Source organism: Gobio gobio (genome assembly GCF_949357685.1).
Source record: "Gobio gobio genome assembly, chromosome: 12".
Lineage (NCBI taxonomy): Eukaryota > Metazoa > Chordata > Actinopteri > Cypriniformes > Gobionidae > Gobio > Gobio gobio.
In genome coordinates this window covers 33,793,742-33,821,381 of record NC_137105.1, presented here as the reverse complement: position 1 = coordinate 33,821,381, position 27,640 = coordinate 33,793,742, and the positions used below count along the sequence as shown (strand labels likewise).

General features: G+C 37.8%; 1 protein-coding gene across 1 annotated transcript in view; it reads left to right on the top strand.

Moving 5' to 3' along the window:
- The first annotated feature begins 299 nt into the window (after positions 1-299).
- The window catches only part of LOC307134907 (uncharacterized protein C14orf132), a 47,112-nt gene continuing 19,771 nt past the window's right edge, over positions 300-27,640 (top strand). The window contains exon 1 of the mRNA XM_079830991.1: positions 300-531. Within this exon, the coding sequence (XP_079687117.1) occupies positions 505-531 (27 nt within the window). The 5' untranslated portion in view covers positions 300-504. The remainder of the gene's footprint in view (positions 532-27,640) is intronic.

Sequence of the window (27,640 nt, the reverse complement as noted above, 5' to 3'; positions counted from 1 at the left end):
TAAGGCTGTAGAAATATATCATAGTCATATTTTTGGTGTTGATAAATCGAATATAATTGGCTCATACGTGTGTTGAGCTCATACATGTGGCGCATTGTCAAAAGCGTTGTCTAAATCTTTTCGAGACGTGCTGTGTTTAGCGTCACAAAAACATGAATACGAATAAGAGCTCTCTCTCTCTCTCTCTCTCTCTCTCTCTCTCTCTCTCTCTCTCTCTCTCTCTCTCTCTCTCTCTCTCTCTCTCTCTCTCTCTCTCTCTCTCTCTCTCTCTCTCTCTGTTGTTTCTTCTCCTATGCTCTGTCTCAACCTCGTCTCGCTGTTGATCCGTCTCTAAAATGATCGCAGACGCACATCAGATGTTCAGGATTCATGTACCTGGATGTTATACCTCGACGATGTCATTTGGATGTAAATAGGTTACCCCGTGGACAGAGACGACACAGAAAGCTAGATTACCTAACCTTCCTGAAGCTTTAGTTATTGTGTTCTGAAAAGCAAAACATCATGGATCTGTCATTTATGGCCGCGCAGGTAAGACCTTTCACTCTTTCTTCGAGCCATCAGAAAGACACAGTCGTAAAGTCAACTTGAACTTCATGTGGAACTCATTACAAACTTCAGCTTATCATATCAGCAAAACTAATTTCTTCGATTTGTATTGTCTATACTGTGGGGTCCAAAACTCCAAGACAACATTATTTGAGATTTAAAATACGTTTTGTACACAATAAACATAGAGTTTCAGGATTTTCAGGAATAAACGTTATTTAATATAGGCTACATTTTGTGATACTAAGTATGTGAACTGCTTTTCTCAAAATGTCACGTTTTTTTCCCCCCATGAAGCACAAGACCTTTGTAACATTCTCAAATAATGCTGGGTAACATGGATCATCAATTTCTGCAACTTGTGGAGTTCATGACAAGCCAAATACTCATTCTTCATATTGACGCACTTTAAAAATTCAACCTGTATCCATGTGATTAGCCTACTTCATCAATATTTTAAAAGGCAGGTGCACTTATTGTCACTGTGGCAGTCAGTAACTATATATATATATATATATATATATATATATATATATATATATATATATATATATATATATATATATATATATATATATATATATATAGTTACTGACTGATTGTATATATATATATATATATATATATATATATATATATATATATATATATATATATATATATATATATATATATATATATATATATATATATATATATATATATATATACAATTCCAAAAATATCAAACGATCTAGCAGCCATTTAATAAACAGTGATTACGATCTTACTGTTATGCAGAAATTCATAAAAAAGATGACAAAATGACAGACAGATAAAGGCATAAGCAAAAAGCATACATGCATTTATAAAATTACCCTTTGTTTATTGCTTCATCCACTCATTTTAATTTATTGCAATTAAATCAGTCCTAAACATGCATATATGCAATTTTAATAGATTTGATCAATAATTATTGCATTTATTAGACCATGAGATTGTGAGTGCAGTGTGCATGATTCAGAGAGCAATAAAATTAAGAAATGATAGGAACAACTGCAGCTTTTGTAATGAGCTGTAAAGCAATTATTGGTGAAAGGGTAATGGGAGAGAACAGCAATGCTCAAGCTTTATAGTCATGTTTATTTCCTTGTGTTTCATTAACTTGGCAGAAAAAAAATCTTAAGGCAAAGTATTGTCTTTTAAAATACTGCAGCAGAGGAAAGTTTTCGAAAAGAAAACTCCTAATGAAATGTGTGGTAACACTTTACAATAAGGTTCATTAGTTAACATTAATTAACTACATTAGTAAAAATGAACTAATAATGAATTGCACTTATAAAGCATTTATTTATCTTTGTTAATTCCCTGCCAGCGTTTTAAAAAAAAGTTGCCAGCCACCGCCAGGGTTTTTGATCATTTTCACAAAAATGTAATGGCCGATAGAATATTTTGTTGTATTAATGTCTGAGCATGCAATATATCAAAAGAAAAAGCAGACCCTCTGCTTTTAAACAACAACAACAAAAACGTTTTATTCTAGCTTCATGCATTCCTTTTTTATCAACCCTTAAATATGGATAAGTTTCATAAAAAAGCAACATTTTGAACAAAAAGCTGAGAAAATCACGTTTTTGTCGAAGACTACATCCACAGACAGATGGAGTAGATTGAGTCCATCAACACCCCTAATGCTTGCATAGTCCTATAGCTCGTCCTGGGTCGACATTTCATTCATTAACATTAGGCAGTTTGATTTATTTGATGTTTAATGTTGATGATCACGTTATTTTACATATGCGTCTGCTTACATACGATCGATAGCTTTGCATCTTCCTCCTCGCCTGTGTTCTGATCAGGAGATTCTGTACTCATTCAGAAGATGCGTAATAGCGTATAACTGTGAAAACTTGGGAAACCCGGAAAATTCTGTTTGTCAGGGAAGCGTTTTCTCACAAATAACAGAAAATTCTTTGTTTGGCAGGGAAAGAGTTAATTTCAACCTTTACTAATTCATTATTAAAATCTTGTTAACATTAGTTAATGCACTGTTAACTAACACGAACAAACCATGAACAGCTGTATTTTTTTATTAACTAACGTTAACAAAGATGAACAAATACAGTAACAAATGAACGGCTCATGGTTAGTTCATGTTAGTTAATACATTAACTAATGAAACCTTATTGTAAAGTGTTACCAACAGTGTTTTATAAGCCAATACTCTGTTATTAACTAATGAAACCTTGTTGTAAAGTGTTACCAATAGAGTTTTATCAGTCAATACTCTGTTATTTCACAGTGCTTATTTTGGATGAAGACTTTCTTGTAGGCAAACAAGCGAGATGAGTTCTGCTTGGAGCCACATCAGAAAATTGCACTGACAGGGTCATTTAAAAGGATGTATCTAAGCGAAGTGAACATCATTGCAACATCAGCCAAGGGGAGCAACTAAACTACCCTTTCCCTCTTACTGGATGGACTATGGGAATAACTTGGTGTGTATCACAGACTAGATTGTGCTGTATATGGATTTGATCCAAGGCCAGACAGAGATGGGTTGCAGGGCATCAAAGAGTGATCCCTCCATTCGTGTTGTGTCTTCTCTCAGTGTCATTGCTCTTGACAGCCAAGAGGCAGAAGCTTTAATATTAATGTCTGAGACTAACTTAGAGCCATGCTAAGGTCCAAATTAGCCTGCCAGAACAGTACTATGCACCAAGAATATACATTACCCTTATAAAGTCACATCTAATAGGTACGTTTTGGTTCTGACTGATTTCTGATGCCAAGTCTGGTTTATTTCAGAACAGTCCATGTAACTGTACAAAATGGATTGAAGTCTTTAGTTTCTATAGTTTCTATATACTATATGACTCTCAGTGGAGAGTTTTAGAGTTGGGCCAAATCATAATATGCAGCATTTCAAGGCTAAATGATTTTTCAGTTTGGTTTCATCCCTCATTTGTGCCCTTGATGCAAATTAATCTTTGGCTTTATGTGTTTTGACAAGTGATAAAAGATGGCTGTGGTTTCTTACAATGGACCTGATTGCTAGCGAGATTTCTACTAATTGTCCAACTTCCCTCATTTATCTCTGATAGTGTTGGATCTCTGCCTTTAATTGAATTGCTTAATTTTGCTCAGATGGTGTGGAACAATGAGGTTTTTTTTTTGTTGGTAGAAACAATCTAAACTACACTATGTTGGCAAAAGTTTTAGGATGCCTGCCTTTACATGCACATGAAATGTAATGACATCCCATTCTTAATCCATAGCAACCCATTCTCACTCCCAAGGCATCAAAATCCGAAGCATGGTCAAGTGCTTTCAGCGTCACAATAAAGACGCCAAAGTCACCCCTAGGCGTCACTATATTGACGCGCTGAGTGCTCCATTGATTTCAGTTGTTTACCCAATGCGTCAGATCAAGACGCATTTTATTCTTTAAATTTGTAAAAGTATACATGATTTTATTAATAGTTTATTCATATTTAAAGGTTACTTTTATATTTTGGAGCAGCTAACCCAACTCCTACCCTAAACCTACCCACTCCTAAACAATATAGAAACACATAACAGGCAAATAGAAGTACAGTCACATCTATTTATTGCAAAAACTGACTAAAAACAGTATAAAAGTATTAACTCATGTTGCATTCCAAGTCTTCTGAAGTCACACGATGTCTTCATGTAAATAACAGAGTTGATCTTAATGTTTTAATTGCTGAGATGATGATCCCGCCGCTCCGTGAACGCACTCATTCATATCTCATTCAAATAATACACACGCCTCTTTAGTATGACGCATTCGGTCACAAGACACACGAGAACCAATTACATTTTACAATCAAAGCTGACGTAATGACGCAATTGGTCACGAGACATACTAGAGCCAATGCAATTTCACTATGAAAACTGACGTAACGGGCGGCAATATTTGAAATTTTATGTGTTCGTGATCTTCTGCGGATGGAGACGCTGATCGCTTTTGGGGATTTCCTTCACACAAATCAATCGCTTGGCCTCGGAATATTTGTATTTTTTGAATAAATTGTGCATGCAGTTGACTCTGCCTGTTATATCTGCGTTTTATACCACACAAATGGGTAGGTTTAGGGATGGAATGGGGTTGGGTTACATGTTAAAACGTGTCTAGATAGCGTAAATAAAATGATGCTGGCTGATTAAATTGAGAATCACAGTCCAACATGTCATAATGGCAAAATCATAACCCAATATATGATCATCATGACGATAACTTTCCCATGCCCAACGCGTCTGTTTCTGACGCCAAAGATTTCTCATTGAAATTAATGGAGCACTCGGCGCGTCAATATAGTGACGCCTAGGGGTGCCTTTAGCGTCTTTATTGTGACGCGGAAAGCACTTGACCATGCGTCGGAATTTGACGCCTTGGGAGTGAGAACGGGTTGTCCATAGTGTTTAATGGAGTAATGGAGTTGGCCCACCCTTTGCAACTATAACAGCTTCAACTCTTCTGGGAAGGTTTTCCACGAGGTTTAGGAGTGTGTTTATGGGAATTTTCAGACCATTCTTCTAGACGTGCAGTTTTGAGGTCAGGTACTGATGTTGGACTAGAAGGCCTGACTCGCAGTCTCAGCTCTAATTCATCCCAAAGGTGTTCTTTCGGGTTGAGGTCAGGCCAGACCAGTCAAGTTCCTCCACACCAAACTCTCTCATCCATGTCTTTATGGACATTGCTTTGTGCACTGGTGTGCAGTCATGTTGGAACAGGAAGGGGCCATCCCCAAACTTTTCTCACAAAGTTGGCAGCATACAATTGTCCAAAATGTCTTGGTATGCTGAAGCATCAAGAGTCCCATTCACTGGAACTAAAGGGCCAACCCCAACCCCTGAGAAACAACCCCATACCATAACCCCCCCTCCACCAAACGTTACACTTGGCACAATGCAGTCAGGCAAGTACCGTTTTCTGGCAACCGCCAAACCCAGACTCGTCCATCGGATTGCCAGAAACGTGATTCGTCCCTCCACAGAACACATCTCCACTGCTCTAGAGCCCAGTGCCGGCGTGCTTTACACCCCTGCATCTGACACTTTGCATTGCACTTGGTGATGTAAGGCTTGGATGCAGCTGCTCAGCCATTCCATGAAGCTCTCTACGCACTGTTCTTGAGCTGTCCTCTATGCTTTCCAGCACCTCTTTCGCCACCTCATATAAAGGTCAGATATTATAGCGAAAGTGGCTGATTCTTTTAGCTCTATATTGTCTGATCACTTTTGGTTATAGTTATGAGTCTTTGGCATATAGCCGTTGAGCCCTTTAGATTGGTAATTATTTTACTCAAGTAATGTGACCTCAGATTACTTTTTTGTGTTGGTGCACACAATTTCTTCATACTACCAGAGTAGATGTCATGACCAGAATTCTTAGTCTTTATGACTTCATGACTTAAGTTTGGCTGTCTCATCACAGTCCAGTTAGTCCCTTTTGGAAATGCCATAAACCCACCATCTGCCTGCAAAAAAACATTATTGGTCTCAACACACTTCAAGTCCCTTTAATGTGCAACATCCATTTGTTGTTTCTTTACAGACTTTGGAAACCTGTGCTTGTTTGTTATTTTCAACAGTCCACATTGAATGCTTTCCCTGATGCATGCTTTGTGTCCAGCAAAAGAAAAGAATATCCTCATTTTGCCTGTGCACATTTTCATCAGCCTTTGAACCTCACCACGTGCATATCAGCTTCATTTTATTTCCCTATAGGCTCATGGATGCTTTTTTATTCTTTACTCTGTCTTATTTGTGTGATGGCTTTGCAGAGATTTAGCCTTGGGTCTATCTGTAGAGTCTCTGACAGTCATTGAATCCCTAATGCATGCTACACGTTTGTGGGCAGTTCTTCTTTGGGACAACTTTTTACTCTGTACTAGTAAAACTCCACAGTAATAATAAATGCTTTGGCTTTTTCACCTGGCCCTTGAACCTTGAACTTCATATATATATATATATGAAGACTTCAGATGCAAAAACCTCTTCTTTAAAATAAGCATTTTTGTCAGGCTTCTATGTATAGGTTTCTACCTAAGTACTGGTACTTCTAAATGGACTGAGGCTGGGATTTAGTGGGTTTGAAGTGAACGTATTTTATGAAAGTATACTACATGCGGAGAGCATTTACTCAGTATTGTTATTACATTTTTGACCGAAGTGGCTTTTAGAGGCTTTTGCAGCTGAACTCTTCATATATATAATTCCAAAAATATAAAATGATCTAGCAGCCATTTAATAAACAGTGATTACGATCTTACTGTTATGCAGACATCCATTTAAAAAAAGATGACAAAATGTATATACATACATATATATAATAATTATTAATTAAAACAGTGACCATTTTTGTTGTTGCATTTGCTAGGTAGCCAAACTTAACATTAACTGTTGTCTTCACAGACCTATTACACATGTTAAATCTATCAGGCCTAGTACACATGCTATAATTATCATTATTCAATTATTCATGTTAGCAACATGCTAAATCATGTTAACAACAATGTGATGTGATCTACGAAAAACCCACCACATGGTGAAATTTTACCTCTTAAAGGTTTTGGCACCATATGTAAGCTGGCTTTCATAGTTTGTCTGGAAAAAAAAGTTATGGTTATCTGATGTCGGCTGGTCGCTATGATTTTCAGGAACGGAATTTTGATAAAAACAGGTTTAAATAACCACCCATCGCCCCCTTTTTTTCCGCATAGACATGAAAATGCACTATCCAAACTGAAATGGTTGTAATTCAAGAATGCTTTGGAATACAGACCTAAGGTTGGTCTCGTTTTAAAGAAGACCTGTGGCAGATTATTGTAGAAGGTAAACGTAAGATGAAAGTAAAATAGAAAAAAGTTATAAAAGTTTAAGATTATGAGAATATAAAGTGTAAAAATATAATTGTTCATATTTTATAATAATATGTATTTTATAAAACATGTTTTACTCTAAAACTACTGGAAAATCAAAGTTGTGTTTCAAAATCTAGGGTGATGTATCAAAAAATTAGCTTTCAGTAAGATTTGGTTTTGGGTGCAGTACCAAACTTTTTCACTAGATGACATCCAAGCTCCGTTACTGACCATATAAGGGCACCTCCATTTCCATATCGTTTGAGAGATCTGAACGATATATTTCCATACGTTTCATACATTTTATGAAGTTGACATCAGTATATCAGACATAGTATGGGCAGTTTGGCTAGCCTGACAAGCCAGACCCACATCAAGATGTTGGGTCTGGAAACTCACCATTGACAGGGCTCAATCCGAGGGGCGGGATAAACGGTTGTCTTTCAAATTCCCTCTGCACGCAATTGGATTGCGCCATGAGCACCACAACCAACCAGAGCGAAGAAGAAGGTGAAGCCGAGCTAACGTTAGTTGATAGACTTTCGCCGTATCCGGTAGGCAAAACTTCGAACATATCTTGTTTTCTTAAGAATGACTTCAGTGCCGTTCTTTGTTCTTTTCTCAAAGAAAAGCTTAACTCCAAGTCTTTCAAGATTCAAGATTCAAGATTCAAGAGTTTTATTTGTCACATACACAGTTATATACACAATATACAACTGGCAGTGAAATGTAAACAGGTCCGCTCCATGGACAGTGCAAATAACAGTTACAAGAAATTAAATAGAAATAGAATAAAGTTAGAATAAAAAGTATTAACATAAGTAGAATTATAAATAAATCAAGTAAAAGATAAAAATAGGAAATAAGATAAAAATAAAAATATAAAAAATATGTGGATGATAAGTGAGATAAACTGTAGACTTAAAAATAAGTGGTTAACATAAAATATATAATATGTATATATAAAGAAGTATAATGTGCAAGGTTTATTACAGGTTGTTACGCAGTAACAATAGGGACGTAGAGTAAAGTGCAGTGCAATTGCAGTATGTGGATGTTAATGTTGAAAGACCGTATGTTTATGCGTGTGCGGGGGTGAAGTGAGTCACGTGACTGAGTTCAGGAGTCTGATGGCCTCCTGATCTCCAAGTCTTCCAGAGTCGCGGCCAAAGCCGATTCAAAAGAGCGCTGTTTGTCAGCTTTGTTTACGAGTAGCACGCGGAACCTCCGCATCTCTGCCGTGACATGCCGTCATTATATTAAGCCCGCCCACCGACTCTACACACGCTGTGATTGGCCTGACCAGAGTTTGGTTTTTCCAGCTCTCAGGTTGCTAGACTACACTCGCGGCAAAATTAATTTTCTGCCGCTAGGGTGCGTCTAGATTTCTAGGCTACAGTTTGGCAGTATTTGAGTTTGAATTCAACCTCTAATAAACACAAAAATAACGTGCATTATAGCTCACTGCTGCATCACAAATGGCGAATCTATAATTTTTTCCTTTATATTTAAAACATTTCCAGACCTTTTTTTTTTCAAAGCATTGACTGGGTGTAATATTTTGAACTCAAATAGGTTTCTTCTACCAATTTTTCTTTTGTGAGTGTGTGTGTGTGTGTTCATCCCTATGTAGCGAGTTAGCTCAAAGGGGAAATATGAATAATTATTCATAACTCATAATGATTATTCATTATGATTAATTATGAATATTTGAATCAGTTAATGAGATTAACTTGATGTAGCTACATTAAAATTACAATCAATCAGTTGATCCTGTGTACACTCATTATTGATTATTAATTAATTCTAAGAGAAGGGTATTTTTCATGACCACAGACAAATAATTATCCTTTAGCATTTACAGCGCTTAGAGCTTGTATGAAAAAATCAATAATTTAAGTGACAATTTATCTGCAGGCAGGGAGTCAGAACCAAATATATATTGTGCACAAGTTTTATTAACTAAATCACAAACACATAACTAATCTAACAAAAAATACATGCACAAGCACACACATACAGTACATGGGTTATGATATATATATATATATATATATATATATATATGTTTATGTATTTCTCAAGTGGTTATATATAGGCTATATGGGTTTAAGATGGTTTATGTGTCCCTTTTCAAAAATAATTAAGTGAGACTCACAACTCAATGTCTCATTCATCATGACTTGTTTCGTTATTGGATGAATCAGCGTTTGATTTCAATGATTCAATGACAAACACTTTTTAAACACTCACTTGTTGCCAGCCACCCTCTGGCATAACAATAAGCAATACAATACATAGAAGTGTCAAAATACTTTTTAAAAAGATGATTTACTCAAATTTTAATCAATAACGTGTTTATACCCAAACTATAAACCTGTATCCCCTGTTATTTAAATGTTTGTAAAACATGAATAATGAATTGAAAAGACAGTTTTTTTGTGAAGCTGCTTCATACATGGCATCTGCTCTCTCTGGATCACAGGCAGCACAAACGCAGATTTGAATGTTTCAGTGTGATGATCCTACTTTCAAAGGTAAACCAAAGTCTTAGTTTTAAACAGTTCCACATCACAAGCGTCAGAGGAGTGCGAGCAGTACATGTTTTGTCACTGCCCATATCAATAAATGAGAGCGTTGACATTGGAAGTGTGGCGTCCGACCCTCTCACAGTGCTGTGCCTTTGGCGCGGAACAGAGTGTTTTTAATTCATTCCTATGGAAGTTCATAGGAATAAATTGGAAATAGGCCTAATCGCTCTGCTCCGCTTGCTTGGCGCCAGTGGACACCCTTCATTCATTAACATGGGCAGCAAAACACGTGCTGTTCACACTCCGCTGATGCTTGCGATGTGAAACAGACATAAAAGACACAGCAGAATCGTGGTCATTTAGGAATAATATAGCATGGGTGTTTGAATTGAGATTGCGATCTTTTAACGATTAATCGTGCAGCTCTAATCCCTTGTATGTTTAAATAGCACAACTAGTGAAGTGTACTTTGTAGCTTACATTTAGAATAGCAAACACAGTGCACCTTATAGCATAATTAAACTGACTTCTCCTCTTCAGAAACTTCTTCATCATCCGATACTTCATCTCTGGATGTGAAATAATACATTATAACATTGTTAACAGGGCACTGACATCACCAGGATTGAGCAGATTGAGGCGAGCAAGATCATTTAAGCGAGCAGTTACTTCAGTATTTTTAATTTTTTTGCACCTCCCCTGGGCAATCCGGAATTGCCCCCTATACCCTTAAATAGGGCACTATTTGAGGGGACAGCCATTTGTAGTGTAGTAAACGCAGTCACGCCCAGCCAATGGTGACGTCACGCACATACCCTCTATATGCTAGAAACATGCTAATTCATGAGAGCAATGTATTAAAATCTGCTACAAACATTCTAATAAAATGTAAATTCATGCTAGATACATGCTAAGACATGTTAGCAACATGCGACAAAGCTTATAAAACTTTCAGCTTTGTCACGCCAACATAAAAAGTTTGTCCGAACAAACTTTACTTTCTATCGTAGTTTCACATTAAAGTAATAGTTTACCCAAGAGTTTGAATGGGCTACCCCCCTAGCTAAGCTGAGTAGCTAAGTAACTAGTCAACAAGAAAATTAGCTAGGCAAAGATGAAAGCTAAATCCTTTAGAGAAAGTAATTACTCTACAAGTTACATGCAACTTGCTTAATTTAGCGGCTTGCTAAATTAAAGATAGCCTACGTCATAATGTTATAATGATGGAATAGCCTATTTAAAACAGCTAGCTGCAATTCGATTTAATACATTTTCATATTTTAGTAGCCATTATTGTTGTTTTGTGTGTCATCCCAATGTAATCCAATGGAGGGGGGACTATTTTACATTTTGAATGTAAAATAGAAAAAAGTAAGCATGACGATCCACCTTTAAACCTACCCTTCAGTGGACCCAGCAGCATAGGCAGATTGTACCAAAAATGCAAAAATGAGATCACACAAATTCACGACCAATTCGCAAAAACATAAAATAGTTGTGTTGGACATCTTCCAAATTCCCTTTAGTATCATTCTGTGGCAGTAGTTATGATACAGTGATGATATACCGTAGTATTTTGCTATTTCTTGTTACTAAATTATTACCTTATTCATGTACCATGATATTTACATGGTACTCCAGGGTACTTTAAAGAATACCAAGGTATTACAATAGTACATGTAGAAGCCATGAAGATTCCATGACACTTTTTTGGTACTACTACTGTTTTTGCAAACTGTTTTAGTCAGAAAATGTCTTCACCTGCATTACAGAGCAGGAAATGTCTTCACCTGCATTAGAGAGCTGTTCACAAGCTGCTGGTGTTGAAAGTAATACAATATCATGTCAGTGTTTTTCTGTCATGATCTTCAGTCACCTCACCATCACCTTTGTTCTACATTTGCCATGATCCATCCTGGCTCCCACCTGCACACACTCCTCAATTATTCACACCTGCCATCATTCACCTTCATCAGCTCCACTCCATTTAAACCTGCTCCACACACTCATCGGGGTCTGGTCTACAACTAGGACCCCGTCAAACATGGACTACCTACTACTAGTTATATACCTGTGCGTTGTTTCTTCATCTCCGCTACCACTGGGTATTATCTCCTGTCTCCAATTTCTCCAGTGGTAATCTCCAAAGACATGTAAAGGAAAGTGTAAGACTTAGTGTTTAAGCCACTGAGCTCAGATAAATATCTGTATTAACCCCAGCCCAAAGGAGGAGGCTGAGGAAGAATAAATGGTCCTCTGCATGTCCTGCCCCTAAGCAGAGCCCAGTGTGGTGTTTCCAGCCCCTGAGCACAGTTCAGTGTGGGTTCCAGGATGGATTCTAGATGCTGAAATTCCTGAGTCTGTTCCAGAGACTGAAGTTCCAGAGTCCATTCCAGAAACAGAAATTCCCCAGTCCATTCTAAAGACTGAAATTCAAATTCAAAGTAAGCTGTTCAGCCTGTTTCAGAGGAAGCTGTTTTAGAGCCCTAATCGGAGGAAGCTGTTTCAGTGCCTGCTTCAGAGGAAGCTGTTTCAGAGCCCGCTCTAGAATCAACTTCAGCCCACGAGTCCGCTCAAGTCCCAGAGCTCAGTTACGAGTCCTTCAGATGACCTCAGCCGACCCGCCGAAGGGTTATCGAGTCTGCCAGTGTGCCAGAGGTAATCAAGTCTGCTGGTCCACCAGAGGTCATCACGTTTAGTGACATTACAGATGTCCGTCTCTCAGTTGTTCTCGATTCCATCTGTGCTGCTGGCGCCTCCCTGGTGGCCTCCAAAATATATTTATCTCCTCCATGGCTTCCTGTACTGGCGGCGCCTCCCTGGAGGCCTCCAAAATTCTCAGCTTTGCCACCCTGGTCTCCAGTATCACCAGTGTCGCCAAATCCTGCCGGCATTGCCCTGGTCACCTGCCCTCTACCTGTCACTCTTCCAACTCAAGAGTGCCCAGCCTCCCTCCCTGGGGAGGACTCAGTTTGGCGCAAAGAAGCGTGTTACAGGAGAGGGGAGTGCTGTCACTATGTCCAGTCACCTCACCATCATCTGTCACCTTCACACTACATTTCCCATGATCCCTCCAGGCTCCCACCTGCACACACTCCGGCACACAATCATTCATAACTGCCATCATTCACCTTCATCAGCTCCACTCCATTTAAGTCTGCTCCACACACACACAGTCTGGCCTACGAATAGGACTCCATCAAACATTGTTTAGACTACTTACCTGTAGTTTCCTACCTGTGTGTTGTTTCTTCATCTCCACTATGTCCAGGTATTATCTCCTTTCTCTAATTCCTCCAGTGTTAATCTCCAGAGACCTGTAAAGGAAAGTATAAGACTGTCATTCAAACTATTCAGTGACAATCATCTCAAAGTGTGTGTGTGCAACTTACCTGGACTGTTTGCTATATCATCCTCTGCGGTGTTGTCTGCAAAAGCCTTTACTCACCGTGTGCATGTTTGTTCATCAATAAACCACATTTGTGTTTCACAGTATATCTATGAGTCTGTGTTTTCTGACATTTACAAAGTTAGAAAGCACTCCAAATGATTCATTGTGTGACTGATCTATCAGAACGATTCAGGCAGATTTGTTAATCTATTCTTTTGAATAGAGTTGATACAAAACATTGATTCATTCATGAATTGGGTTTCGCTATAGTTGTGATTCTAAGAAGCTGACAGAATATATATTCATATGGTATATCATATATTGTTAGCGAAAACAAAACAAACTTGTGTCAATGCTATACCCTGCTACTTAATCAATAAAACAGTTATCTACTGAAAAGCTACATGGTAGGGCTGCTCGATCATGGCAGAAATCATAATCACGATTATTCTGGTCAATATTGAAATCACGATTATGTAACACAGTTATTGTGTTGATAGGATCAAAGTCTTATTTCATGATATGAGTAATTTTAGATATCAGTAAAATTCACAATTATCGATGGGTTTCGAAAAAATTAATACTAGGTCAACTAATATAGTTAAGTAAAAGATCAAAAAAGCCCCCTAAGCTTGATCCTCTTTTAATGACACTGTTTAATATCTGGCAGTTTAGCAACAGTAGACTGCATTTTACAACACTCACTTATTCGGCTTATTTAGATGATAGGTTTGGCTTTGGGGGGAACAAAAGCACACTGCTGAATGTGGCAGCTGCACAATTTACCTTGATTATCTTGTTCTCATAATCGTTGGAAGCCAAAATCGAAGTCAAAAAATCAATTACGATTAATCGCACAGCCCTACTACATAGTTTTATAAACAAAGAAACTGCCACCGCACCACTGAGAAATGTAAATTTGTTGTCTGATGCAAAGCTACTGCACAATGCTGGAAGTGATAATCTTTTAATTAAGGTTAATTCAGGTTATTTAACATATTCAGTCTGTGACACTAAAATTGTGAGCCAAGACAAATTTGCAAACTGCTGATGAGGGAGTTCTCGGCCGGTTTAGCCAGCTGAACAAATGCCACATCACCAATCTCAAACCTCCTCATCTGAGACCCGAGTGTCATTCCCTGTGTCTCCCTGATAGCTGAGGACAGTGATGCCTGGATGGGTAAATGTGGGCCCTTAAGGTCGATGAAGGCAGCAGGAGGGGGGCCGGAAGCTTGTTCAGCACTGCTGTGAATTGAAATGGCACTTCACTGTAGATAATGCTTTGGAGTTCATTGCACACTGATTCATTTGCTCTAGCCAGAGGATTCCTTCTCTCAAAGGCACAAGCTAATGGCTCACATAAGGTGTTTTTCTCCCATCTGCATCTCTTGTGTTTTGAGAGCTGTTCTCCGGCATGTGGTGATACTCTTATGTAAGCCCTCACATTTATGAATGTATTTGATTCAAGGCCAGATGGAGAAATCTAATGTATTTAACTGGAGGTGTGCTGGATGCATGACAGTTTATGTGAGGCCAAAAGGTTAAAATATTCCAAACACACATTGGTTATGCCATAAGATAAGAGAGGTTTTATTTTTTTTAATTGGCATTGTCTCGTACTCTTTGATGCTATGGAGATATGTTTTCATGCATAAATTACAATTTTCTAATTCCAACTCATTTAAAAATAGTCACACGACTGACCAAAGTGCTGTACAAAAAGATCACATAAAATCAAAATATAAACACTTAAAGACAGAGTACTGACAGAAAACCACAATAAAATAATAAAAAGAGATGTTAATAAGCCAAGGAGAATAGATACGTTTTTTTTAAGAGAAGTTATTAAACGTAATTTCTGGAGGAGTACACCCATCTAATCTTCCAATTAATACCAAGGTATAAAAACAGCAACTTACCTCTTCCCGTTGCTAGTTCTTGCAGCATCCCTCCTCCTCCCCTGCTCCTCCTTTTTGTACAATTTTGCCTGTTATAGGGGGGCAATCAGAGCTCGGGTATAATATCCTCTCCGAGCCCCTCTATAGCAGACAGCAAGCCAAATCTGTTTACCACTTTCACTAAGATTATATGGGCACACAAACTCGTGAAAAGAAACTTAAAGATAGTCAGGGAATTGGTGCCAATCTAGGGCCAGATTTACTAACAGCTTGCGTCAGCGAAAACCCTCTTTTGGCGTAAAAAAAAAACTACTGTCAGAATTTAATAAAGACGCAGTGAAAAATTTGTGCTGAAAAGGCATGGACAGGGTAATTTTTGCGGCTGACCTTATTGCATATGCATAGGAGTTTCCCTTTCAAACACAAAACTTATGGGAGGAGATGCTAATTTGCACTGCTCTTGGTAGATTGAGTTGGTCATTATGGAAATGATCCAGCTGCGTCTGTTTTCTTTAATTTGCACGTTGTCAGTAGATCACATGCAGAACTTTCCACTACCATCTGCGCTTTTTTAGAATTGCGCTTTCATGCTAATTTGCCCTCTTTAGTAAATCTGGCCCATAATCTCTAAAGGCAGGTTATTCCATAACCATGGCCCAACCACAGAAAATGCTTGATCCCCTCTACGTTTCAGTCTGGAGTGAGGGACTAGAAGAAGGTTCAGGGCCCGTATTTATCAAGCTTCTCAAAGTGCCATTTTAGTCTTAAGTGCTGAGAATTCATGAAATGTACTACTTTCAAACTTAAGTATAGCAGCAAGTTATCAAATTGCTTAAAGCTAAGAGTCACTCTTACTCTCCCAGTTATTTAAGACAGAGAGGTTTCTTAAGTGGTTAGGAGTTGCCAGTTGGGGCTTGTGATGGCACTGAGGAGACAGAGACGTGCGCAAAGGAAGATTTTTTTTTTATTATGTTTGATCATTTCATTATACACTCTAAAAAGAAAAGGTTCTATATGGCACCAAAAATGGTTCTTGGCTCGTAATCATAGAGGAACCTTTTTAAGTGCTATATAGTGCCAATTTTGGTGCTTCAGTGGTTCTCCAGTGGCTCTTCAGAGCACCGCTACTATAGACAGAACATGTTAAGATATGGTGCTATATAGCACCAAAAATGGTTCCTCTATGATTACGACGAAGAACCATTTTTGGTGCCATATAGAACCTTTTTTTTTTAGAGTGTATATAATTTATACAGAGCAGGCTTCATCTTTGTCAGCGCTAGTTATCTAGGCTATGGATAGGCATGTCAGTTAACAGCACACCCGTTTAACATTTTCAATTAAGACGAGGTGGAAAATGTGTTTATCTTTAATTCCCATTGTGCATATCATAATGTATTATCTTGAAAATTATTTATTGTCAAGTATGTGTTGAATGTAAACTCCTCTTAGAAATTTCACCATTCAATATGAATTTATCTGAGAATATTCTTAAATAAGGAAATCTATTCAGTGATCTATGTCGTCATCCAAAATCCCGTTTGTGGATCCTCTCTAAGACTGACACTTAATATTTAGTACTACACTCCACTTAAATTAGGACTGAGGTGCTTGATATCTAAGCCTCTTTGAGCCTCTGACGAGAGTTCGCGGGAGTGCCACGACGCATGCGCGAGAACTGAGATTACGGCGTTCTTCTTCTACTACTACTTGTTACTGGCTGCTCACTCTTTCGGAGTAGGGTTAATCTCAGTTCTCGGGCATGCGTCGTGGCACTCCCGCAAACTCTCGTCAGAGGCTCAAATTGAACAACAATAATAGTGTGATAAAGTCGTTATTTTTGTTGTTTTTCCGCTCAAAAAGTATTTTCGTCGCATGATAGACTTAATACAGAGCCACTGTAGTCATTTGGACTCCTTAAATTACGTTTTTACTTACTATTCTGGGCCATCAAGTTTCATTCCCTCTGAAAGCCTATGGAGGAGTGAGACAGCTCTCAGATTTCATCAAAAATATACAAAATTATGTTCCGAAGATGAACGAAGGTCTTACATGGTTGGAACAACATGAGGGTGAGTAATTACTGACAGAATTTTCATTTTTGGGTGAACTAACCCTTTAATAGAGATGTAAATGCTGAAGGATAATTTCTCTTGATCAGTAAATAGATCTGGGTATCATCGTTGTAAAAATGGAAAGACACTCCATGTCTTCTAAAATGGAATTTTCCTTTATTCAAAGGAATGATTGCTTTGGTTATTAATAAAAATAACGTATTCATTAAAATTAAGTAAATTGTAATGTTTAGTAAATTATTTTAATGTTTAGTGAATTAATCTGTGTTTAATTGTCCACTGATATATTTCCTTTTGTTGGAAATGAGAGGAAATATCTTTACAGAACGTGTGTTGGACTATTGGACATTCATTAAACATTAAAGGTTACGTTAAAAGGGACCTATTATGCACAATTCTCTTTTACAAAATCTATGAGAGTAAAAAAAAACATGCACAGACAAACCCAAATTAAACCCTGCGGCTCGTGACGACACACTGATGTCTTATGACACGAAACGATCGGTTTGTGCGAGAAACTGTATCTAGATAATTTTTTACCTCTAATACACCACTATATCCCAACAGCCTTGAGTGCGCGATCACATGGTGAGTGAGGTCTGTACACGATCTGATCACGAAACTACGCCAGATCGTGTACAGACCTCACGCACCGGAAGGTTTTTTTACTCACAGATTTTGTTACCATTCACATGCATTATACGACTGACAGACTGCAACGGTTGGAGTTAAAAATCTTAATTTGTGTTCTACTGAAGTAAAAAAATCACCTATATCTTGGATGCCCTGGGGGTAAGTAGATAAACATCAAATTTCCTTTTTTGGGTGAACTATCCCTTTAATACACAATCTAATATACATATGCAATTTATTTCCCTTCTGGTTACGTTCACATACATAACCAACTGTGTTTGTGAACTTTGTGTAACTTTTACATGTGTGTATTTCACAGTTTAAGCGCAATAAGACGTGAAAGAGAACTTTAATACTCACGAGACGCTCTGTCTGTCATCCAGTTTTTGTGCGCCACTGCGTGCTTCGTATGTGTGCACTCAGAAAACTATATATCAGAAACTTTTATGCTGCATGCAGGTAATAAACTTTCATGAAACTGCAATGTCACGCAAGTGTGACCGCAATAGAGATGATAATCAAAAATAAACAGATTTTTTACTTTTTGACAGATTATTCGAGGCACAAGCTGTAGAGGTAGAGCACTCTTCTGGAAAGCAGGCTGTGGAGCAGCAGCTCATTTGCATTTAAAGATACATGCACAAACAAAGCATGTTTACAACAAAGGCATTTACAACATGGTAAAATAAATGATCTGTGTGGTATTTTAAGCTGAAACATCACAGACACATTCTTGGGATACCTGAGACGTATATTACACCTTGTAATAAAAGGTCCCTTTTAATGTAGAGCCCCACTGAAATTAGTTTACTACCACGTTTTTTACCAATTCATATTCAAACAGTGGCATGCAAATTATGGTTAGGTGAAAAGGATTTGTTATGAGGCAAATACTTGCTGTTCACTGTTTCTTGGCAAATGGGACAAAACATGTTGGCCTGTCATCAAGTTTAAAAATAGCACCATTTCGACTCTGAAATTCATCAGCAGTGGCGCTCAAAGGATTTGATCCTTTTTTCATCTACAAAATTAAAAATCAATCTTAGCAAATCAGACTGTTGTTTGCTAATTCTCTACATTCTGAACAAATGTATCATTTCATTTTATTTAATCTTTATCATATCAGAATTATAACATCACTCAGTACTTCTAAAACCACCAGCCCTCAAATTAATATTTCCCTGATATATGCCTAACCCTAACCCTAACCCTAACTTTTTTAGCATTTTTGTCACAGTACTCAAGAAAGAGAGCTTCATCTGGAAAGCATCTGTTGTCTACAAACATCTGATAGACATATTTAAAAAGGGTTGATATTTAGACATTCTAAAGCAAAATAAGTCTGTTATTTCAGCCTGTTCTCATTGGTAATACGTAGACATTAAAGGGTACCTATTATGCAAAATTCACTTTTTCATGGTGTTTGAACACAATCTGTTTGCAGAATTATGTAGATTATGTAGACGATTATTATCTACACAGAATTATGTAGATTCTACCTTTAGTGACTTTACAAAATGCCTAGGCTCTGTCCACGACTGCTGATGGACTCTGTCCTATTAGCATAGACCCTGTCCTGAGTGAGCTGTATACAGTCTGCCATGTTTATATCCTCGGTAGAGCAACTAGTGATACAATGTCTCAGCTACGTAAAGGTTGTAACTGCTCTGTTGTTGGCTGTAATTATGAACATACGAGTCTCCATAGACTCCTGGCATCTGAACCACTCAGGATAGCTAAATTCGGATATGTTTGTGTGAATCATTTCACACCGGAGTGCTTTGCAAATGAGGGTCAGTAAAACTCATGATTTGCAAAAAAAGTTGATTCTCAAAAATGGATCAGAAATGGAACACATTCTGCGGACACCTGAGACTTATATTACATCTTGAAAAAAGGGGTATTACAGAAATGTTATTCATTTTAAGGTTTTACTGTGTAGTCTTGTTTAACATTATGGAATCCTTCAAAATGAGTTTGTAGCAGAAGTAATAGTACAGAATGAAATGTTATCATTTAATATTATAAACTGCATAATAAATGCCACTGAAAACGTTATGTCATTTATATGACAATTAAATCAAATAGAATCAAAACATCAATCCCATAATTTTAATATTCATAAATAAGAATTTGTACACATTTGTACATCTGTGTATACGCAATACGTAAATCATTTACGTTTTAGTGCTGTCAATAATTTAAGATTGTAAGTTTCAGTGTGAATGAAAACGTAAGTAAATATCTGTGTGGTAGAACCACACTTTACGTAAAAATACACACAAATACTCATGAGATCACGTTGGTTATATTTTTATTTTTTTATTTTTTTTTGAGAGAGAGAGAGAGAGAGAGAGAGAGAGAGAGAGAGAGAGAGAGAGAGAGAGAGAGAGAGAGAGAGAGAGAGAGAATGCGTCCCACTGCTATTCAATTCCTACCAAGTTCCGAGAGACAAACTGAGTTATGTTGCATAACTCAGTCTGGTGAAGTCACTGGCTTAAATACATTATCCCACAATAGGAATTAGGAATCATAATTTGTGTTCAAATTCCATTTTAGCAAAGTAGACTTTCTAATCTCTGCTTTTCTCATTTTATATATTCATGCAATTTGTTACAGCCACTTGTGGCAAAGGCCTTTATCTCTTCATAGCATGAGGGCTATCAGACTCTGAAAAGATTTAATTTCTAGAATGCAGACACTTATAAGTCAACATCAATGCACGTTATCTTGGCAGAGCTGAAGGACTTTCTGTTTTTGATCTCCTTTAACTTCCTAATTGAACTGCTTAAATTGACAGAAAGTCAAGTGGTCACACTTCATTTTGTCTTCAACAACTAGATTATTGTTTTCCATTTTTAGAGTTAGTGGATTATAACAGTGGATATGAATATTGCTCATTGGAATATATTCATATTACATATTTCTCTTTATATTGCTGGGCTGTTCTCTTCAGCTGTCATTTCTAGCCCATGTTCCCTCAAGTTTCAGAGCATTCATTTACATAATTTAAAAGCTTCCTTTTCCTTCCAGATTTTGCTGAATGTCAGATCGGTCCAAACCTTCTGCAAATTTCTCCAACTCTTTTCCATTTCTGCAGCCCTCTCTCTCTGGAGGATGAAGAGTAATTGTTATTCTGTGAAAGAAGAGCTTTGGTTTGAGAGCACAAGCCTTGGCTTGGATAGACGAGGACTGTGTTGTGTCTTACCACATAATGTAAAACAGCTTTTAGCATATGCCACTACAGTAGCGTAAGGCTGAATTACACTCTGTCCTTCTGTATGATATATTGGCTCAGACAGAAACTGAACTCAAATGTTAAAGGAACACGCCGACTTTTTGGGACTTTAGCTTATTCACCGTATCCCCCAGAGTTAGATAAGTCCATACATTCCATTCTCATATCCGTGCGTGCCATAACTCTGTCTGATGCACCCACCGTTAGCCTAGCTTAGCACAAAGACTGGAGGTAAATGGCTCCATCTAGCCTACTGCTCCAGACAAAATGTGACAAAATAATGCCAACATTTTCCTATTTACATGTTGTGATGTGTATAGTTACATAGTGTACTAAGACCGACGGAAAATGAAAAGTTTCGATTTTCTAGACCGATATGGCTAGGAACTATTCTCTCATTCCTGCGTAATGATCAAAGAACTTTGTGCCATACCATGGATGCAGCAGGCGCAATGATATTACGCAGCGCCTGAAAATAGACTATCTTTCGTCAAAATAACCAACGTGACAACCTGCTTGCACAGAGAGCGTGCTGGGGACTATTTTCATGCGCTGCGTAATATCATTGCGCCGCTGCACCCATGGGACAGCAGCACATCTGAATACTTTGCGTTTATTTTCTGTTAATAAACATAAAGTTCATCGACAAAATTGGGGTTGCAAAATTAGCATACAACTACTTACTAAACTTCTAGATTCACCATGTAGAAAATAGTACATTTGTGAATTTTTGCCGCAGCTTCAGCGTCTATTTATAAAGGGATAGTTCACCCAAAAATGAAAATTACGGCATGATTTACTCATCCTCAAGCCATCCTAGGTATATATGACTAAGTGATGCTTTTGTGTAAGAAAAATATCCATATTTAAAACTTTATAAAATTGTAGAGAGCATTTGACTCGACAAATCTGATGAGATGCTGAAGTGCAGAGTGGTGTCATCAAAACCATTGATCCATATTGGCAAAAGTGAAAGACTGTAAGTTTTGAATGCCTATCTTCTAAATGTAAATGTTGTCATTGTTTTGGAGCACACTAGCTTATAGATAACAGTAAGGCTAACATATTCATACTAAAAGCCAAAAAACTTTATTTAAATACATTTTAAAAAGTGCTGTGTTTATATCCAGTTCAACCGCCTGTTACAGAATTAACAGGAGCCCAACCCCCCCAACAGCGGCCAAGGAAGTATTGCTTATTGACTTTGAGAATGAGTGCATCCTGGCCTGCCTCCCACTCACCCTGCCTATGTTGTCTAATTCTAATGAGAGTTCCCTGCCTGTTCCAAAAGGGTCACTCATGTATTGTATGCCTGTCTTGTGTGTTCCTGTAAAGCCTGTCTGCTCTGCCCAGTCCTCCAGCACTGCCTGCACTGCCTCCTCTCAGCCCTTCGATTCTCCTTGTGATGTCTTGTCTTGGGCTTCGAGTTTGCCCGTCCATCCAGGGGGTGTCGACTCCTGAGCTCCCCCTCGACCTGACAAGCAATCGGCTTCACCTTGGCTCCTCCCTCCCTCGGCTCTACCCAAGACCTTCATCACTTCGACTCCACCGGGCTTCCTCCTATCCACTGGCTCCACCTTGGTCAGACGTCGCACTGCCTGCATTACGGACTTCTGAGCCTCTTACACCCCTTCGACTTCATCTGGCTCTGCCTTCACTTCAGCTCCACCAGGCTCCTCGGTCGCTCCGCCTCGATTCTCCGGTGCCCTGGCTTGTAACTGTGGCTCTACCCTGCCCTCCAGGATCTTAGTTTTTGCCTAAAGATTATCCCTTGGCTCCTCCCTCCCTCGACTCTGCCTTGGGCTTATGTCCTGGTGGTCCTGCTGGGGGTTTCTTTTTGGCTGCTCCTGCCCTCATCTACTCCCTGGTCCCTTACGCCTCTGCCTCCGCCCTGGCCCAGCACTCCTCTGTTGGACATTGGTTTGTTAAAATACATTTAGAAAACTACTGCGTGTAGATCCAGTTTCAACTTCATTTGCAACCGCCTGTGACAAAAATGTTGTAGTAATTTAGAAGGCCTGTACTTACTTTAAAGGTACGTATTCGTGTCTGTGACCAGTACAAGCTTGATGACTGACGAAAATAAGTTGACTATTTAAAAGAAAAGGTGAACTTTAGTTCACAAATAATACATTGTTACTGCCTTTGTCACTGATTGAAGAAGACGATGAGAACAGATTCCAATAAGCTATATACTTTCATAATACAAAATGCTCAGCTGCAGACAGAAGGAGTACCAGTGTGTAACTCCTCATTTTAAAACACCACCTGCCATGTATGTACTCTATCATAAGCTGAAGGAAAACGTCCTTCAGATGCTTCATCATTCTGAACTTTCATTCAAAGTTTGAATGCATATTTGCAAGAATAAACAGTCATTGTAGTGATGGATTGCCGCTCTTAATCAAATCTCACACTGCCAGAAATTGAAGAGGTGGAATTTGGAGGTGGAATTTGGAATTGAACTTGATGGTGACTGGCAGGCAAAAGCACTGCAGAAGATATATCACCAGTGAATCCAAAACTATGACAAACAATCTGCCATTGGCTCTGGAGATTTATAAAGTCAAATCTTTTCCTGGACCCTATAGTCTCCTGCTATAGCCGATGATACACTATTTTCTTTCTTTAATTTGTGGGTGCCTTGAAGGCCAAAGTGCCAGTGGAGCCCAGACTGCACCTCAACCAATAATAAACCAGAGGTTCATAAAGAAGGTGCTGAAAGGGGTTTTCTAAGATAGGAAACAAGAACAAAGAGTTGCGGCTGTGAACAGAAAAGAGTATTTTGTCTCAAATTTGTGACATTTGAATGGAACGAGGGCAAAAAATAGCTTTGAGCCCTGCTGTACAGGGAGCGCACTGTCTTTGGCAAGGCGATAACACCTGTCTGAAGAAATGAGGCTTCATCATACTGACAACAATCCATTGACATTTTAATACCACTATAATAAATTAAGAGAGAGTGGGGTAAGCTGTGCCACATTTTACTACTAAGTTGTCCTTCAGGCACTGATGATAATGAGATAGAAAAGAAAGAAAATACACACAGATATACGAATAGAAATATGATTTATCCATGAAAATTTGGTCCAGAAACAAATGGTGCCAAACAATATTTAGGCCTACATTTAAGATTACAAGATCAATTAATAAATAAATACAGTTTGTTTTATACTGAATGTTGCTTGTTCCAAAGCTAGCCACATTTTAACACTGCTTATACTTTTTAACTGAATAAATGTAATTGTTTTTTCAATAAACAGATTTATTCTGATCAAGCTGTTAGAATAAATTCATTATTTTGCAAATAGATAATAATTAGCTATGTCATGATTGTTTGAGTGTAAGGATAAACTGTCAAGGGTTAACTTAACTCATTCAGGGATATGTTAATGATTTACATTTTAAATAATATGAACATTAAAAAATATATATATATAAAAAATAATAAACACAATTCCATTACAAAGTGTTATTTTGCTCTAAATTATGTATATTAGTAATATTTGGATATCAACATTTTGTAATAGTATTTGTAATTTTAGAAGGATGTTTATTTATTTATTTATTTGTTTGTTTGTTCGTTTACATTTGGAGGCATAACTTACTATCACTATAAGTTACATCTTACCCTGAACCATCTGACTAAGAGCTCAAATGTTTGGTAAATTCTTTAGCAAAGTCATTTATACATTCACCAATATGCATGGTACATTGTTTTAGATAATTAGTTGGAATTTCTTTGAAAATTATTAATGGAATTAATTGTACCTTTAGCTTAGCACTTCTTTCTGGTGCATCTTTCAATTTCTAAATATGGTCACATCACAAAAAAAGGGGGAAATGATTAGAAGGTTAGAGTAGAAAAAAAAAATTGAGAAAGTTGAGATTCAGAATATCAGGGAACAGGAATGGTTTGTTGTTTCCGCATGTGAGTTTGTGAGTAAGACTGCTATACATATGCTGTTTAAGTGTGTGTGCATTTGTGTGCCTTCGTTATCTTATTTTTATTAGGTGCTCCAGTCCAGAGTGCCTATTCACTATTGTGAGCCTCTGGGCTCTTAGCAGTTGTCCATTGAATCCTTCATTTTTGAGCTCAGAGCAGAGGCTACAGGAAGCATGGGAATCATTAAGACTTAATGCAGCTCTCTGGATAGTATTAAGCCCCAGGCAACTCATTTTAACTACTGCCATTGCAATGACAAGATACTGAGCTCATGTGACAGTTGCATTGTATGAAAGCCTTCATATCAAATGTTCATGTAGCATTTCTTTCTCTGCATATTTTTTATAAAATCCATCAGTGACTCTCATTGAAAATTAACCCTCCTAATGCATTAAAACAACTGTATACACCTTTTGCATTCCCAGTGGACCCGTGTGACATAAGCTTATAAAACAGTCATATCTTAATATTTTTAAACAAATCTATATTGTATTTAATCAGTAACGTCTCATTAATGAATAAATGCCCAAAAGTTTTAACATTTTGAATGTTACCATGTTTTTACAATGCTATTACTTCATTTACTTTATTTGAAACCTATAATTCATGACTGCTCAAAACGTCTCTAGCGTTTATTGGATCATGAAACGTGTGAAATCAGTCCAATGGTGTGACAGGACATCAGAGGCAGATGACGTCATGATCAGGAAACTATTAAGCATGCCCAATCAGTGCAGCGCTAGCTTCTAATAGGCTGAAGTAAGGAAGTATGGCAGGGTAACGGAGAGTCTCGTTCCCTCTTCAGGGAACCAAGGTTACAGTCGTAACCGAGGCGTTTCCTTTCAAGAGAATTTGCGCTGTGTTGAAATTACGTTGAAGAGAAGCACTAAGACAAGAGCACCTGGGAAGCTGGTGTAGAGTTTATGTCCAGGTTGTAAAACCTCATAAATGTGTGTGGAGTGGACCAGCCCGCTAGCCTGGTTAAAACCAGACCATTCTCAGTAATAACTGAGTTATGGTCTGGCAAAGCTTCATAGACCAATCATTTCACCAACGGGCGTCGCTCAAATGCCTCTGGGCGCAATTGGATTGACCTAAAACCAATCAGAGCGATGAAGGAGCTGACGTATATGCAGAGCGAATGAGAAACATCTGAGACTCTGGCCGTCTCTCAATATGCGTTCTTGCCTGTACTTGTGTTCTCAAATAGGAAATGTCCCCGGTTTCCATTTCAGAAATTTGGTCAACTTACCTAAACCACATATTAATGTTTAATTATTTTTTAAATGTAAACGAAAAGAGGCAGGGTGTTTTATACTTCGTTTTATTATAAATATGTAAGATAATCAATGTAGGCCTAACTACGCGTTGCCTGAACCACATTTGTGTGACTAATATGTTTAAGTTTTTTTTTTTATGAAATGAGGCAGTGGTGTTTTATGACATATTTCATACGCGAACTTCTGACTTGCGTCCGTGACTTACCAAGTTTGACTCCGGAGAACGAACTCCCGAGGACGGGAGGACACTAGTCCGGTACTCTGCTAATGGACAAGCAGCGTTCTTGACAGTATCACTCAGTATATATTTGTATATTTTAGGCTACAATAAAACAAAATAATGATATTTTAAATATTAAACATATTATAGCCACACAAATGTAGTGCAGGCAATGCATATTATCTTCAATGCATGTATATAACAAAACGAAATATAAAAAAAAACCCCGGCCTCTTTTCGTTTACATTAAAAAATAAAAACATGTAAAATGTGTGCATAATATAGGCTATGATTATCACTGTAATAAAATGAGATATGACATAAAACAAAACCCAGTCTCTTTTTGTTAAATGTTGGTTTAATGCGTGATCAATATCCATTATAAAAGTATACTTAAAAGGTATGAGAAGCTATACAATACATAAAGCAATTCAGTCAAAGAAAGTCATCGCTAGGAGACTACAACGGTAAAGTTTAATAGCTTACAAATATAAAGTTATTAAACTTCACTTTGCCCTCAGATAAAACGATCTGTCAGGGAACAAATTATAGATTAATGAGAGCAAAGATCAGCCGTTAGATATACACAAGACGAATCATATCTTCACATCAGAGCCAACGGCAGGCGGCAGAAGGACTGGCCGAGGAAAGGCTCCTCTCGGTGGGGTTGAGCGATTGAGCGCCGCTGATCCACTGGAGCTCACAACTCCGAAAACGGCAGATCAAATTTTCAAAAAGGCACTCTCTTTATAAATAAACCACAGATTTGAGCTTTAAACAACTACATTCTCGCCTGAAAAGGACTTAAAACTATATTTTGTGAAACATTAACACTACTAGAGGGCTCTCGCTAATACAAGCAAGCTGGTATATCAGAATTTTGCAGAATCCAGTCGGTAAGACAGCGATAACATCTTTTTTAGATATGAAGGCTTCGAGTGTTGTTCTTTGCTCGGGTTTTAACGGAAAGGAAAAGTTTAAATCGCTTAAAACAGCCACGATAGCTGATT